The sequence below is a fragment of the Prorops nasuta genome, unplaced genomic scaffold (assembly GCF_024137725.1).
Source record: "Prorops nasuta isolate Cenicafe-Biocafe unplaced genomic scaffold, Cenicafe_Pnas_1.2 PNAS00002, whole genome shotgun sequence".
Classification (NCBI taxonomy): Eukaryota; Metazoa; Arthropoda; class Insecta; order Hymenoptera; family Bethylidae; genus Prorops; species Prorops nasuta.
The window spans coordinates 3,028,063-3,043,147 of NW_027116799.1; the positions used below are offsets into that span (position 1 = coordinate 3,028,063).

Sequence of the window (15,085 nt, forward strand, 5' to 3'; positions counted from 1 at the left end):
CTTTAGTAAATTTTGGGGTTATCTCTAAAATTGGTAGCTCTGATTTAAAAGTCCTATTTGCTCTTCAGTTCTTTCGGCGGAGTTTTTGGTTCCGGGCAGTGAGAATGGTAATACCGAAAATGGCGCAGATGGTAAGGTGCAGGATCGGATATTTCACTTTAAAGTGCAGCAATCGCGTAGTGCCTCGTGTTTTTCTACCTTTAAAATATCAGAGATTATGTTTTCATACCAGTTGGTTATTGAATGGTATACAGTATATTCATAAATATAAAACTTTTAGAATACTCATTAGTTTTAGGTTAAAGATTTGAAATTTAAACTGTTATTTTACAGATTATAAAAATGATAACATATATTAATTTGATAAATGTTATGTTTTTAGTCTTCTACATTCTAATAACAGTTTCATATTCTTTTGCATTGTCAATTTTCTGCTAATTAGCTATTTTGATTATGCAATCAAGCTTTCTGATCAATAGAAAATACAAATATGATCTAGATCTAATATTTTTTTTATCTATTTAAATGATCATGTCTTAAATAGTAAGAGGAAAAGAAGTGCTTATGCCTTCTCTGTCTCCCACCATGGAGGCTGGTACCATTGTCAAATGGTTGAAGAAGGAAGGTGAAAAAATTGAGCCTGGTGATGCTATTGCTGACATACAAACAGATAAAGCAGTAATCACAATGGAGTATGATGATGAAGGCATTTTAGCAAAAATTATTGTGAGTATTACAATAATACTATGTGACTGTAACTTAGTAATTGAAGGATAATTTCTTTTTAGATTCAAGAAGGAGCTAAAGATATAAAAGTAGGACAATTAATAGCACTTACAGTTGAGCCTGATGAGGATTGGAAGTCAGTCGAGTTACCAAGTAGTACATCAATACCATCTGCAGCATCTGTTTCAGTTTCTAGTGAAAGCACAGAATCAGCTACTCCTCCACCAGGACAGTATGTTGAAAATAAAATATTTAAAGTTTTGTTCCATTCTTGATTGACTGTAAAAAATTTAAAAAGGTTTTTGATTTTGACAGACAAAACCTTGCAATGCCTGCACTTTCACCAACAATGACATCAGGAACAATTGTAAAATGGCTTAAAAAAGAGGGTGATGAAATAGAGCCAGGAGATGCAATTGCTGATATTCAAACAGATAAGGCTGTGATGACATTTGAGATTGATGATGAAGGGGTCTTAGCAAAAATAATTGTATGTATAAACTAATCTATTATATGCTACTAATACTTTTATTTTAAAAGATATGTAGGATGTATTTTCTTCATTTATTAGAGTTCAGAAGGTTCTCAAGTGGAAGTTGGGCAGTTGATTGCTATTATAGTGGAAAAGGGTATGGATTGGAAAAATATAGTACTTCCTACTACTACTGCACCTGTGAAATCTTCAGCCCCAGCTCCTTCAGTCTCAAAACCAGCAGCCACAGCTGCTCCAGCAGGTCTAAAACCTCCCTCTAGTGGACAGTATGTATTTTAATTTTAATGTTAAAATTTTTAAAAAATTATTCTTATATAATTTTTTTTTAGAGTTTATGGATTAGCTGTAAAACGATTATTAGAAGAATATGGTCTAAGTTCTGGACAAATTAAAGGTACAGGACGTGTAAATCGGCTTTTAAAGAGCGATGTTTTATCATATATTCAAACAAATAATGTACAAAAAGTTAAATTGGAAGCTGGTAATTATATAATTTCGTATATAACAGAGATTTTGTAATCACTTTGAGTATATTACAAAAATTATTTTAATTATTTTAGTTTCACCTAAAACTACCAAAGCCGACGCTGCATCAAGAATCTCTGCTGCTGCTGGAAAACCTTCATCTTATGAAGATATTCCAGTTTCAAATATTCGAGCTGTAATAGCTAAACGATTAGGCGAATCTAAGGTATGAATGTCATAGAATCAATTGGGAATAGTTTATAATTTCTATAATATTTTTTATTCATTTTAATATATTTATTTCAGAGTACTATTCCCCATTCCTATTCTACAATTGACGTAAAACTTGATAAATTAATTGACATTCGTAAGAAATTAAAAGTAGAAAATATTAAAGTGTCAGTAAACGATTTTATTACGAAGGCAGTAGCTCATGCCCTTCTTGAATGTCCAGATATAAATACTCTTTACCAAAATGGACAAATTATTCGTATCCCTAGAGTAGATATATCCATAGCTGTAGCTACACCCACGGGTCTTATTACGCCAATTGTATTCGATACTGTTAGTAAAAGTTTACCAGAGATATCTGAAACTATTAAAGAGTTAGCCTACAAAGCAAAAGAGGGCAAACTCAAACCACAAGAATTTCAAGGAGGAACATTTACGTATGTATAATTTAAAGTATATAAAATTGTATGTAATGCTAAACTTTTTTTTCTGATTAAATTTATGTTTTTAGGATTTCCAATTTAGGTATGTTCGGTATTAAAGAATTTTCTGCTATTATCAATCCTCCACAAACGGCTATACTTGCAGTTGGATCAGGCCGAGAAGAATTAGGTAAGTATAAAATGGTTAACATAAGAGAAAAAGAGTCTAGTAAGAAAGAAATAATTTTATGATTAAATATAAAAATACATTCTTGTAGATTCTTCTATTTCCCCTATTACCAGGATGACGGTAACTCTATCTTATGATAGACGTGCTATTTCTGAAGATATGGCAGCTGACTTTTTGGCTGTTTTAAGAGCTATGCTAGAAGAACCAACATTCTTAGCTGTAAAAAGAGCTCGCAATTTTATGAATCAAGTTGAATGATATCAGAGGTACGAGTGTTTATTACAAAACATTATTTAAATGATATACACATATTTTAATTGTTTTAATGTTGCAGGATATTAGTAGCAAATTTATGAGCGATCCTAATACTGCCGCCTAATAAATAAATAAATATATATATATATATATATATCAGTTACAGTTATGCGAAAAAACTGTTTCATGTACTATTATAAAATGTTCAAAAAGCGAAGCACTTCATATATGCCGTAACTGCTGTTAAAAACAGCAGATATTCGTCTATAGTTTTTAACTTCGATTTGAAATCAGTTTTAGGAATATTTTATGTAATTTTAAATAGGTAATCTGATACGCTTAATAATAAAAATTAATTTAATTGAATTTTTTTTTTTGGAAGTGCTATTTTACTAAAATCGGTTTTATCATACATCAGAATATTTAAGTTTGTAAAAACAATTGTAGTACAATTTAACTTTATTAATAATTGACGAATCAAATTAAACATTTTATAATTCGTAATCTGTACAATGGATGTTGTTACCACAAATTATATATTTGTTATCATTAATGTCTTAAGGTTACCAGTACAAAAGTACAAAAAATATAGCTGTACAATTTAATACTGAAAAAGAAATTGTTGATATTCTGATTAAACAGAAAACGTGAGACTAATGTTTGAATATCTCAATTCTGGAGTTTTCATGAAATAGGAAAATTCTGGGGTAAATTAATAGAATTTTATGAATTCTTGTAAATAAAATATTTATTGCTCAAAAGTTTTGTTATGATCTTTTATTATTGTCCACACAAATTATTAAAAAATTTCATTTATTTTATTTACTTTTTATCACAGTCGTGATTTACATTGAATTTATTGCTAAAAATTGTCCACATAATCATATCTTTAATTACTGACTGTAATTATATCGTTTTTATAAAATTAACTCCTAATAACATACAAATTTATATACATATACTTTTAATATATCTGTATTTTAGAGATTAATAGTTATTAAAAAAATATTTATAGTTCACACGTCATTCTGTTTCTCTCTAACACACAGATGTGTAAAATGTTGTTTGGCTGAGCAATAGTAATATCTTAGGCATACAATACTTTTTTACAAACTGTGTAAATACATTATCAAATTTTAGTAAAATCTTTGAAAGAAGCTAAAAATTTAAAATTGTGATGCTTTACTTCCAGCCGATTTAATACCTTAAATGTAGCATATTTATTGGAATAGTGGATTGACAAGTGTTATAAAAATTGATTAAAAATAGAATGTTTAGTTATTATTACAGGAAGGCATATAGAGCACTAAAAAGAAATTTCAATTTAACAAAACAACATCTGACTACTTGCACTTTTTAAAATTAGAGTATAATAAAAATTGGTAACTCATACTGATAAAAATTTGGGTAAAATTATAATGGAGTAAAATCATAATAATTAGCATCTTGACTAAGCATCAATTTGATACACTCATGTTTATTACAGATGCTGTTAAGAATAAGTACAGAACTTTTGAAAGAATATTGAGACAGCCCTCTATTAACTTTTTTAGATGCTGAACAGTTTTTCATTATGTATTTATTTAATATTCTATGTTATTCATTGTTTGAATTTGTACTTTTTTTACAAGAACTATATATTTGATTGACACTTGATAGCAGATAATACTCATTTGGTTACCTTAACAAAAATTTCAATGAGTCTAAAATATGTGAAATACTAGTATTATGATTTAGTAATTACTATTGGTATTTAACTTATTAAATGCAATAGACGGCAAATGTCTAGCATCAATATGAAAATATAATCATTTTAGTTTTTGTTCTTTACAAGACTGTTGTTCATAATGAATTTGAGCTTACTGTATTGTTATATATATGCATAATCTACTGTAAGAAGATAAATAAGAGACAAATGCAGTATATAAATGTAAAGTTTTTTAAAATTAATAGGTAGCCTGTACATGTAGCAAAACTGCAATCCTATTTGTTTAGGATAAATAAACAAATATATTGTTTCATGAAGAATATGACTTAGCCATCATTGTATGGCGATTCAATAAAATTATCACATTATAAATGTATTCCAAATCTTTTAAGTCTTTTGAAAAAGTTCTCTCATTGGTATACTTTACGTAAAATTTTTTGTGCAGCACGGATTAAAGGTGTAAGTGTGCGCAATTCTGCACAGTTCTCTAAAAATGGATGATTAAGCAGTTCATCAGCTGTTGCTCTCTCATCTACCTCAACTGTAAGGCACCTTTCAAGGAAATTCTGAAGGGTTGGACTTAGCTGTGCCCAGCTTGGAATAGAAGGTTTACCACGAGAAGCAATTAGATATAATGCTCTCAGTGGTGTCTCTTTCATATATGGAGGTTCTCCTTCTATCATCTCAATTGCCATTATCCCTAGCGACCAAATATCAACTTTTTTACCATATTGCTTTCTAGTAACTACTTCAGGTGCCATCCAATATGGAGTACCAACCATGGTTTGACGTTTTTCATCACCATCAATATTAGCACAAAATCCAAAGTCTGTTACTTTAACTGTTCCATTCATTCCTAACAATACATTATCTGATTTAATATCTCTATGTATAATTCCTTTTGAATGTAGAAAACTGATTGCTTTTAGCACTTCTCTACAGACAGCAGCAATTTGTCCTTCATTCATAACTGTTTCATTGACCACATCTGTCAAGGGGCCACCTTCAAGTAATTCCATAACTACCCAAAGGTGATCTTCAATAAGATAAGCATCTAAAAAGTTAACTAGGTTTGGATGATGAAATTCCTTTAATATTTTAATTTCTGTTAATATCATTTCTTTTTTTGGCTGTTTTCGCAAATCAATATCCTTTATTGCCACTTTTTCATTGTTTACCAAGTCAATTGCTTTGAATACAGTTCCAGAAGCACCTGCACCAACTTCTTTACTTTTTTCAAATCTGAGATTAGGATCACCTGGTTGGCAGATAATTTCAAGCTCTGCAAATATCTCCTCATCATTTCTGTGCCCAGTAGCACATTCTGTCTTTCTACGTAAAACTGGGCTTTCTTCACATTGATCCTGTTTATTTATTTCTGGTGCAGGCTCTACTACCTCCTCCTCTATCTGATAGTTACTTAAATCCTCTAAAATCTGGGTTAAAGATTTCTCTGTTCTCTCAATGTTTTTTCTTGGAGCAGGTTTAGGAGGCTTATTAATTTTAGGTGGCAAGTCTGGTAGCCTCTGCTCTTGACATTCTGCAGACCCAGCAGAATTAGTTTCGTCAGATTCTTCACATTCATACTTCTTGTTCAAAATCTTGTCAATCTCTTGGGACTCTTCAGCAATGACATTTTCAGTTACCAATGGTTTAAATACCTCTTCTTGTGGTCTCTTTTTAATAGAATAACTATAGAACTTAATTGCCTGTAAAACTGCTATGGGAAATTCATCTTGCTCAGATTTTGATAGTTGAGCATTTAACAGACGAATCCAAGGGTCAGGAAGACCCTCCAGCTGTCCAGTTTCAGCATTTTTACTTACATGAAACTGATGGGATACGTTAGTCGGCAGACCAATTTCAGCGACCGTATCTACCGTAGTATTGGTATTTTTCTTCTTAGAAAAAAATTTCGTTATGCTGAGGCTCATTTTGGCACGTAGCCTGGCAGTCTTGCGTCGCTCCGTTTTGACAGTTTAAGTCACGGTTAGGTAAAAGTGAGGTTAAGAATTTAAAACAGGAAACGCTCTTTGTCAGCGAATTCTCGACGTAATCAGTTGCATTCTCACAATGAGTTCATCTGGCATACATACGAAAGATGTTGGTCACTCGATGAACTTGAAGATTTCACACCAGTTTGTCATTTACCCCCTGGTAGGAGCGAACTCGGGGCTATAGGTACATAATTTTTATGTACTTCTTATGTATACTACCCGTACACAACCGGCGTTAACGCATTAATAGTCCATTTAATGTGGTTCTGCCCTTGTCAGCCTTCGTAACTGTATACATATAATAATGATACTTAATTGTATCTTACGTATGTATGTATATGTATGTAACTATCTTCCCAATTGCCTTCTTTCTTATCAGTCTTCTTGCGGACCGATTGAGCCGATCGAGTCGAGTCACACACGACACACACACAAACGAGTCACATGGAAAGAAAGAGTTAAAATCATTTACCACCAGACGGTATTCGAATTCGACGTGATTTCAAAGTGACGTCATATTTTCAATGCTGCCAATGCAAACTTCCAGTTTTAAGTTTTTTTTTCCGATAAATATCAACCCTGAATTTATACGTGACACCGGAACACGTAATCACACCACCTCCATTTCCATAGTCCATATTCCATTCCACAGTGTGTAAAATACTTAAACTATTAAAGTGGTGTGTGTAACTGTAAAGAGTGTAAAGTGTAGGTATATAGTGTAACCTGTGTAACTAGTCAGATGGTGTGACCGAAAGAAAAACGCTGTTAGATAAGATAATTTTCAATTGGATTAAGTAAAAATAATTCAGTTATTGTGGAATGACTGTTTCTCGGTTAATTAGAAATCTTTAGATTAAAATAATATGATAATTCAATTGTTACTAAATCTTTGAAATGGTAAGCTGAGAGAAAAACAATTGCAATGGCGAAAATCCTAGGAACCTTTGAAGTAGTGTCTGCAAATTTAACTTGTGAATACTGTACTAACCTCACCTTCAAGCATATTCAAGATTTTGTAAGGTATTTCTATTTATTTTAAGATTATTATTTATGTAATTGCTGCATTCACGACATATAAAAGCATTATATCAACTGACTATAGATAAGATTTATTTTGCAAAATATTTTTAGGCACTTAAGAGATTACCATTGCTCCAGAGAAGGTGGATCATTTGTTTGCTTGTATGGCTACAATGGAGTTTGCACAAGCCTTCCAGTAGAAGGTGTATCAGATAAGGATTATGTAGCTCATGCAACTAAACATGCCAGTGTGCAACAACAATGTAAAACCAATGGACAATTTTCTGAGCCTTCTACACCTTGGACTGTTTATTCTGCCTCACAGAACTTACCAGCGGTATTAAATGACCCTAATAAAGGAAAACAAAGTAATTTTTTAACAAGAACCTGGGGAGATGGTTTTGTTGAAAAGATTGATATACCAAAAACACCTTTTCTCCCTGAAATCACCATGCAACACTTTGATACTTATTTAAAGAAAATAGCAAGAGTAAGCATTTACTGTTTGATTTGAAAAATATACTGTTTAATTTAATTTTATTTCATTTGTGTCATAGAGGTACCGCAAGCATGTTCGAATGAACACTAATATAACAAAGCCAAACTCTTCTACTGATTTATTACAAAATTTTCCAAATCTTAGAAAAGTTAAAACCATAGGTAAGATACTGAAATTAAAATTCAATTTGATTAATATATTATATAAAATTTTAATATTTTCAGATCGAATGCAATTTGATTTATCTAGTATTCCTAAAATTTTTCTAACTCCTAATTTAGAACTAGCACAGAAGAGTAATTTCAATGAAGTTTTCCCATTTGCAAAAGATGGACTGTTAGGAGAGAACTGTGATATTGTTGTACATGTAAAACAAATGCAAGAAAAAGTAAGTTTCTAATAATTAATCATATATAAGATGGATAATAAGATTTTTTTAACAAACAAATCATATTTTATCTTAGTTGAGTCATTATTTAGATATTGTTGAAGTTCGAATAGCAGAACAAGTAGCTTCCAAGTCACAAGCATTTTTTCATGCCATGACTTCGCATGATGCCCTCATGGAGCAATTGACACAAACTATTACAGTTTTGAAAGCATTAAGGAAAAATATTCGTCAAGTGGATCAATATTTAGTCAAGGATTCGTTAGAAATTTTATGGTAAGAAACAATATTTTTTCTATTTTTATAGAATTAAATTGGTAAATATGTATTCTTTAAATATTTATAACATATTATACTTCTAAAAGGCTAGTACGAGCTCTGTCAAATAGAATATTGGTTCAAGAAACATTAAAATATATGGCAACTGTGCACCAAAGTCAACCAATGATACAGTTATTATTATCAACCCCAGATTATGTAGCAGCTCTTGATGTAATTTCAACAACTCAAGAAATACTTTTGCATAAACTGAATGGTATACACAGTTTTCGGTAAGTTATACATGTCTTTCTTTTCATTTATTATTGATAAATTTTTGTTTAAAATTAATTTTTTTTTGTATAGGCATTTAGGATCTCAGCTCAGTGAAATGGAAAGGCTTGTAGACAAGATGTTATGCACAGAATTTCAAAGATATGCGACAGCTGATTTAAACAGACCATTAAATGGAGATACTACGGTTTTAGATGGGGTAAGCTTTTTGTCACAGTATCTGAATTGCGTGCTTAGTCAGTAGCAAAAAAGTCGTCGTCAATCTCTTCCCAGTGAGATCGTTTGTCTGTCCTAAATGAACAGGATAAGCTGATCTCCATCATCTCTGGCCTACTTCGTCAAAAGCATTTTCAATTTGTGGATAGCTATAAAGAAGAAGCAATTACAACTGTGAGGGCAGTGACAAAGCAAAGAGTTATTGAAGCTTTAGCAGCCAGTGATTGTAGTGATCAAGATGCTGCTGCATTGGAAATTGGAAGCCTTTTGCTAACAGAGAGATTATCATTGTTGCATAATACAATCAAATCTCTTATGTTTCTGCTACTTCGTGTAAAGGTAAATAATTTATTTGAATGTATTTCATAAAATGTATAAAGATTTATACATAATAGGTTTTGGTTTTAAAGGCTGTACACGATGTGATGCAAGATACAGTAGATGTATCAGCGGGTCGTTTACCAGATGGTACGTTTGACAACACAATACCTGATTGTTTACTTACACGCGAAGAACATATTCGCGTTACAAATAAACTTGCCGATATGGTTATTTCGGTTTGTGATTATTGTCACGAGCGAATGGGTAATCTACTTTCTGCGGATAATAATGAGAAGGATAAACTACATTATGACAAAGAAAAGGTTTCAAACGAAGGAAATTGTAAAATAGATGAAAAGGAGAATGTAACAAGAAGCGATAAAAATTCCTGGTTAAGTGACAGAGCTACTACTGCCCAAGTTTGTCAATTAGCGACTATGGTTGAGGAATTCACGGCAGCATGTGAAAAGCTATGTGGCAAACAATGCACAGGTTTAAGATCAGCATTTAAAGTATGTGTTCAATGTTCGAACGGACCGCAAAGTTTATAATAAGTGTAGTTTCCTAATTATATTCTTCATCTTATAGGCGCAAGCAAGCAAGTTTATACTTCGATTCCATACAGAGCGTAAAACAAAATTAACATTCCTTTTGGAATCTGAGAGATGGAAACAAGCCGATATACCGTTAGAATTTCAATCACTGATATCATACATTCATAAAAATAAATGTTTCCCACCTTATCCTTTAAAACGCGAAGACGAATCAAAGTACGATGATATTGAAACTTTTATTACGGTAGGGGAAGAAAAATTTGCTGTAGTTGGTACAGCACTTATGCTGGTTCAGATGATACACGAATATTGCCGGTATGTTACTTTAAAAGTTTTATTTAAATTTTAAAAGTTAAAGCTAGAATCGTTTACAGAACCGGCACTGAACTATTCGCCTTATCTGGATCAGTTGGAAGACATTTGGCTGAATTGTTACGTCATTATAATTCTCGTTGTTGTCAGCTGGTTTTAGGCGCAGGTGCGATGCAAGTGGCAGGTTTAAAAACAATTACAAGTACTATTCTGGTCTTAGCCGCAAGAAGCCTAAAACTTATTTTATGGTTAATGCCTTTTGTGAAAATACATTTTCAAGGTAAAAAGTCAGTCAGTCTCTTGTATGAATGAAATTAATGATTTCAACTTATCGATTTTTTTAAATTTACAGCACTAGCTGAAATAGGCTCTAATCGTGGGCCTAACAATATCGCAAGTATTAGTGGTGGTGTTGCATTACTAGATAGTGTAGAAAGGGATATTTGTGCCCATATTAAAGAGATCGAAGGTAAAATCTTAACGATTGTAGATAATTTATTAGGTGGCCAAATTTCAATATGGACTGCTAGGCCTCCTGTACCTTCTAAGTCATTCAGAACTATTTCTAGGTATGTTTAAATAATAAATAGTTTTAGTTTGCATTTTCAATATTTATGAAAATTTTTGTTCTTCAGCTGTTTAGTGAAACTTCACGAAGCGGTGTCTGGAATTCTTCCGCCTGTGGAAGTACAAACTCTTTATAGAACTGTGAATAATTCATTCAAACAACAACTTAGGGAACAATTAGTCAAAATGAATATAATAAATAACGGTGGCCCTCAGCATGGTGTAGTCACATCGGAACTTACGTTTTATCTTGAAGCGCTTAGAAAACTAAAAGTCTTACCCTCTGAAGAGTTAAATGATGATTGGATGAGCGACATATGGACTAGATAACATGCAGAGCGTGTAATTTATTGCATATTAGAAGCAATGAAGTATTATAGGAAGAGGTAACAAATTTGTAGTTACGGTCCCAAAAAAGTAATCGTTCTCTTCACGAAGCCCTGATTACGTTTTCCCATTCTAATGACTGAAATTCAGTAAAATGGAAACAACATTTGTAATTAGTAATGCTTTATTATACATTACGAACAACATTATTGTAAGTATTATGGGATTATTTACCGACTGAAATATCTTAAGCTGCAACTTTTAAATACCTCTTAATAACATAAAAACGTGCAATGACGTCAAATGCTTATTAATGTATACTGGTTTATAATGAAAGCGTTACTATATATTGTAGGGGGTGATTGGGCAAAAATATGTTTTCAGCTATGGGCATATTCACGAAGCACGACTAACGCTACTGCGTATAGAAAATTGCCTCAATCGTATTCGCAGTAGCATTGTTAGCGACTCCGTGAACACGACCTAAATTAAATATTTTATTATTCTATTGTTTTTTAAATATATTTTGTTTCAATGGCTTGTAATTAAACGCAAAAAAATATTACACATTCCTATATTTGTATCTAGTCGATTATGTATGTAATTAAAAGGTTTGATTAATCATATTTTAACCAATATTCGCGCGCGCGCGATCCACAGCTTTATCGATAAGTTTGCCACACCCGCCAATGAATTAAGGTGTGTTTTAAGTTTTAAATAATGTATATGGTTGTTCTAATTTAATAACAAAAATTCGTTTCGCTATCGATATCTTTTAGAATTAACAGTATTGTGTTAAGCTAAACGTTAAATATTTCTACAAAATATTGAACCAACTTGCAGTTGTATACATTGTACTTTAAACTATTAATGATTGTGTAATATGACAAAAATATGCGAATTATGAATGACGTATAATAAAACCAGATGAACCATTGCAGTGATGTTTGAATGAATAAATATACAACAGAAGTTTTTCGTTACCATACCAACGCACGACACAACAAAGATAATACCTCGTGTAACAAGAAGCACATGTCATTAGTTTCTTCATTCTTGTACCTAATTGTTTGCTTTACTTTGTCTCACTTTATTCCTTATCATGAGTGTTGAAGCAGCGTAAGTATACTTTTCAATTTACACTGCTAATTAAAAGAATAAATTTTATTAAAAACGATTAAAAATTGTACTTTATATTAGTGTGTTATTTTATTATATCATTATCTAAAGAACACAATTCATTTTATGTTAATGAAAAAGTGAAGAGAATTTGAGAGAGATGGCTTTCCAGAAGATCATGGAAGAAGAAAATAAAAGGAAAACCGATCCAAATGAAACACACGAAAGGTCGCTTATTATTTTGGGTAGTAAAGGCGTAGTGAGTGTTATTTAAAAAAAGGGATATTAAAATTATATTGGGAAATTATTGTTATATGAAATTTATTATTGGAAAGTGGATTTATGTTAAAAATTATTTTAGGGTAAAACGACTATGATACACAGGTTTCTGGAGAAAGACGATACTCCAAAGCCAACAATCGCCATAGATTATTCGTTTGCCCGAAAAAGTGGTAAAAGTTTGGTAAGCTTCTTGATTTGGAGTATTTGTTCCAGTCTTTGATTGTAACGCATTTTGTTAAACTAGGCGAAAAATATTGTGCATGTTTGGGAAATTGGATACACATCCTCTTCCTTAATAACTGCAGCGATAGCAGGATCATCCTTGAAGCATTCCCCCCATCACACAACACTATTCATAATGCTGGATTTGGCTAAACCAGAGACTTTGTGGCTGGATTTGGAAAAAATAATCTCTGCAGTTGAAAGTGCCTTAAAAACGAGCTACGATGCAAAAATAATCAATGAAATGAAAGAAAGAAAATTGCGAGATATTAAGAAAGAGCCAGGCATGGTAGTTGATCCATTTCCAATAAGAGCATGTATAATAGGAGGGCGTTATGATGAATTTAAGGTTATGTAATGCCAAACACTCCAACAGAACTTTATTCAATTTTAATTCTAGTTGACTATTAATATATTAGTAGCTCCATTAACAGATTCTTATTGACTTTTGAATTAAATAGGAGTTTGATGCGGATAAAAAAGAGTTAATTGGTAAGATTTTAAGAGCGGTTGCTCATAGTTTATGCGCTGGCCTTTATTACCACTCTTCAAAGGATAAAATACTCGTTAGAAGAACTAGAGACATGTTGTCTCAATACGGCTTCGGTAACCATTCCACGTAAGTTTGATATTGCACGTAAAATGACGTAATTATTAATCCTTTGAAATAATGCTGCTAATAATCTTTCCTGGAATTCATAAGAGAAATCAAGTGCATGGATTACGACAAGCCACTGGCAATATCGGCCGGAGCAGATACCTTTTCATTAATCGATTTAAATTTACCACGCGCCATAACTACAACTAATTTAGATTCCATCAAAGATATTTTCTTAGCGCACATCCCACAAGAAGAAATCTCGGATAGTGCTTTTTCGGAAGATCCCAGCAATGATCCAAACTTCAGCGAATCAATTATTGATAAATTAAGAACGCAGCGCGAGCAGGTAATGATTGTTATCCGGTCAAAATTAACAATTGCTTTTCATTAACCTTTTAGCCCCAAATGACGTCTTTGCTGCTTATAAATGTTATCTAATTAAATATGCACGATTACTCGAGTTTGTTTTGTCAGATTTAAAGTATTATTCGACCAATTCCTTCTATAAAACAAACTTAGTAGTAAAGATACGAGCTAAATTTATATTATTGTCATACATATTAATTATTTAGTTTCATACAATTGTAAAAATTATTTTACAGATCATTAGCGTGTCGCTCACCGACATGCTGGAAGGTCAACCGGAAGCGATCCCTGTTCCGGATCCATTTTAATAAATTATTTGGTTTGTTACAAAGTAATGCAATAAATACGTTACAAAAAGTTCTTTTACAAAAATATTCTGGCCTACTATTGGTACACTAAGCGTGGAACTTTTTCGCACTAAATGCGATGAGTAAAATTGAACGCTTTAACGTCTCGGCGTAACTGCTTTGGACCAGAAAGACCTGCAACACTCTGGATACGATTGTGTGGCAATACGAATAAATGAAAATTCCGAATGCGTCAACGACCTTACACGGCTTACACCGGGAATCACGGGGAGTGCCTACACAGTATTTTTAACAATAGAATGAACCATACATATAAGTGGCTAGTTTCACAAAACGTACATACTTTAATCGTCAAGATCGAAACCTACTGATTCTGCATAACTCTACCTACTCGCAAAATAACAATAGGCGTACGTATATATAACATAAGAAACTATATTTTGCACTGATAAGGGGAATCTTTGAAATTTGTAAAAAAAAAAGAAACAAGGACAGGTGCACCATTGGAACATAACCTTGTACCGAATAAAGTGCTCCACTATTAAAGCGCCAATATATATATAACGAAGGATGCAAAAAGCGAAGGAAAGAAGCGTTGCGCGTAGCAGAGACCGCAGAGGCGTCTGAAAATATAAAAAGCGCGAAGGAAGTTGCAAAAAGAGGAAAGACATGACTAATGTTTAATGCGGCATGAATCGAGAACTTCTTATTGGATTGTTTATATTGAAGTATCGCTATAGGGTAGTGTCTTCTAGGGGGATTATAAATAGAGAGGAGGGGGAAAGAGGGGGGTTGTAAGTAGAAACGGTAGTTTGGTCGAGTGTATTGCGACGCGGATGCAAAAAGGCGAATAAGGCATGAAATAAGGTGAGAGAAGGATAATGGGAGGTGAATAGAGAGAGGGTTTGGTAGGATTTGGCAAGAAGGTTAGCGTGCGCGAC

General features: G+C 32.4%; 4 protein-coding genes across 5 annotated transcripts; 3 read left to right on the forward strand and 1 right to left on the reverse strand.

Annotated features, from left to right (window-relative positions):
- Window positions 1–3: 3 nt before the first annotated feature.
- On the forward strand, window positions 4–3,493 carry LOC136778726 (dihydrolipoyllysine-residue acetyltransferase component of pyruvate dehydrogenase complex-like). Its single transcript, XM_066735825.1, has 11 exons — window positions 4–246; window positions 545–726; window positions 789–958; window positions 1,042–1,216; window positions 1,298–1,485; window positions 1,549–1,700; window positions 1,780–1,910; window positions 1,991–2,352; window positions 2,427–2,527; window positions 2,616–2,793; window positions 2,862–3,493. The coding sequence occupies exons 1-10, from the start codon at window positions 105–107 to the stop codon at window positions 2,783–2,785; spliced, it is 1,773 nt and encodes a 590-aa protein (XP_066591922.1). The 5' UTR covers window positions 4–104; the 3' UTR covers window positions 2,786–2,793; window positions 2,862–3,493.
- Window positions 3,494–3,688: 195 nt separating this feature from the next.
- On the reverse strand, window positions 3,689–6,993 carry Pak3 (p21 (RAC1) activated kinase 3). The gene has a single exon (XM_066735838.1). It carries the CDS (start codon window positions 6,422–6,424, stop codon window positions 4,901–4,903), a length of 1,524 nt encoding a protein of 507 aa, XP_066591935.1. The 5' UTR covers window positions 6,425–6,993; the 3' UTR covers window positions 3,689–4,900.
- Window positions 6,994–7,154: 161 nt separating this feature from the next.
- Window positions 7,155–12,184, forward strand: scat (VPS54 subunit of GARP complex scat). 2 transcript variants are annotated; one of them, XM_066736146.1, is made up of 13 exons: window positions 7,155–7,510; window positions 7,622–8,000; window positions 8,068–8,170; window positions 8,234–8,397; window positions 8,474–8,673; window positions 8,763–8,948; window positions 9,022–9,148; window positions 9,253–9,504; window positions 9,576–9,998; window positions 10,075–10,355; window positions 10,415–10,632; window positions 10,705–10,921; window positions 10,988–12,184. In XM_066736146.1, exons 1-13 carry the CDS (start codon window positions 7,413–7,415, stop codon window positions 11,247–11,249), a joined length of 2,910 nt encoding a protein of 969 aa, XP_066592243.1. In that variant the 5' UTR covers window positions 7,155–7,412; the 3' UTR covers window positions 11,250–12,184. The 2 variants fall into 2 exon arrangements, with proteins under 2 accessions (XP_066592243.1, XP_066592253.1); XM_066736156.1 differs by lacking the exon at window positions 7,155–7,510 and having other exon boundaries at window positions 7,887–8,000; window positions 8,070–8,170; window positions 10,988–12,183.
- Window positions 12,185–12,222: 38 nt separating this feature from the next.
- Window positions 12,223–14,388, forward strand: LOC136778949 (cytoplasmic dynein 2 light intermediate chain 1). The gene is made up of 7 exons (XM_066736170.1): window positions 12,223–12,365; window positions 12,507–12,624; window positions 12,727–12,828; window positions 12,892–13,218; window positions 13,331–13,488; window positions 13,573–13,816; window positions 14,073–14,388. Exons 1-7 carry the CDS (start codon window positions 12,349–12,351, stop codon window positions 14,142–14,144), a joined length of 1,038 nt encoding a protein of 345 aa, XP_066592267.1. The 5' UTR covers window positions 12,223–12,348; the 3' UTR covers window positions 14,145–14,388.
- Window positions 14,389–15,085: the final 697 nt, after the last annotated feature.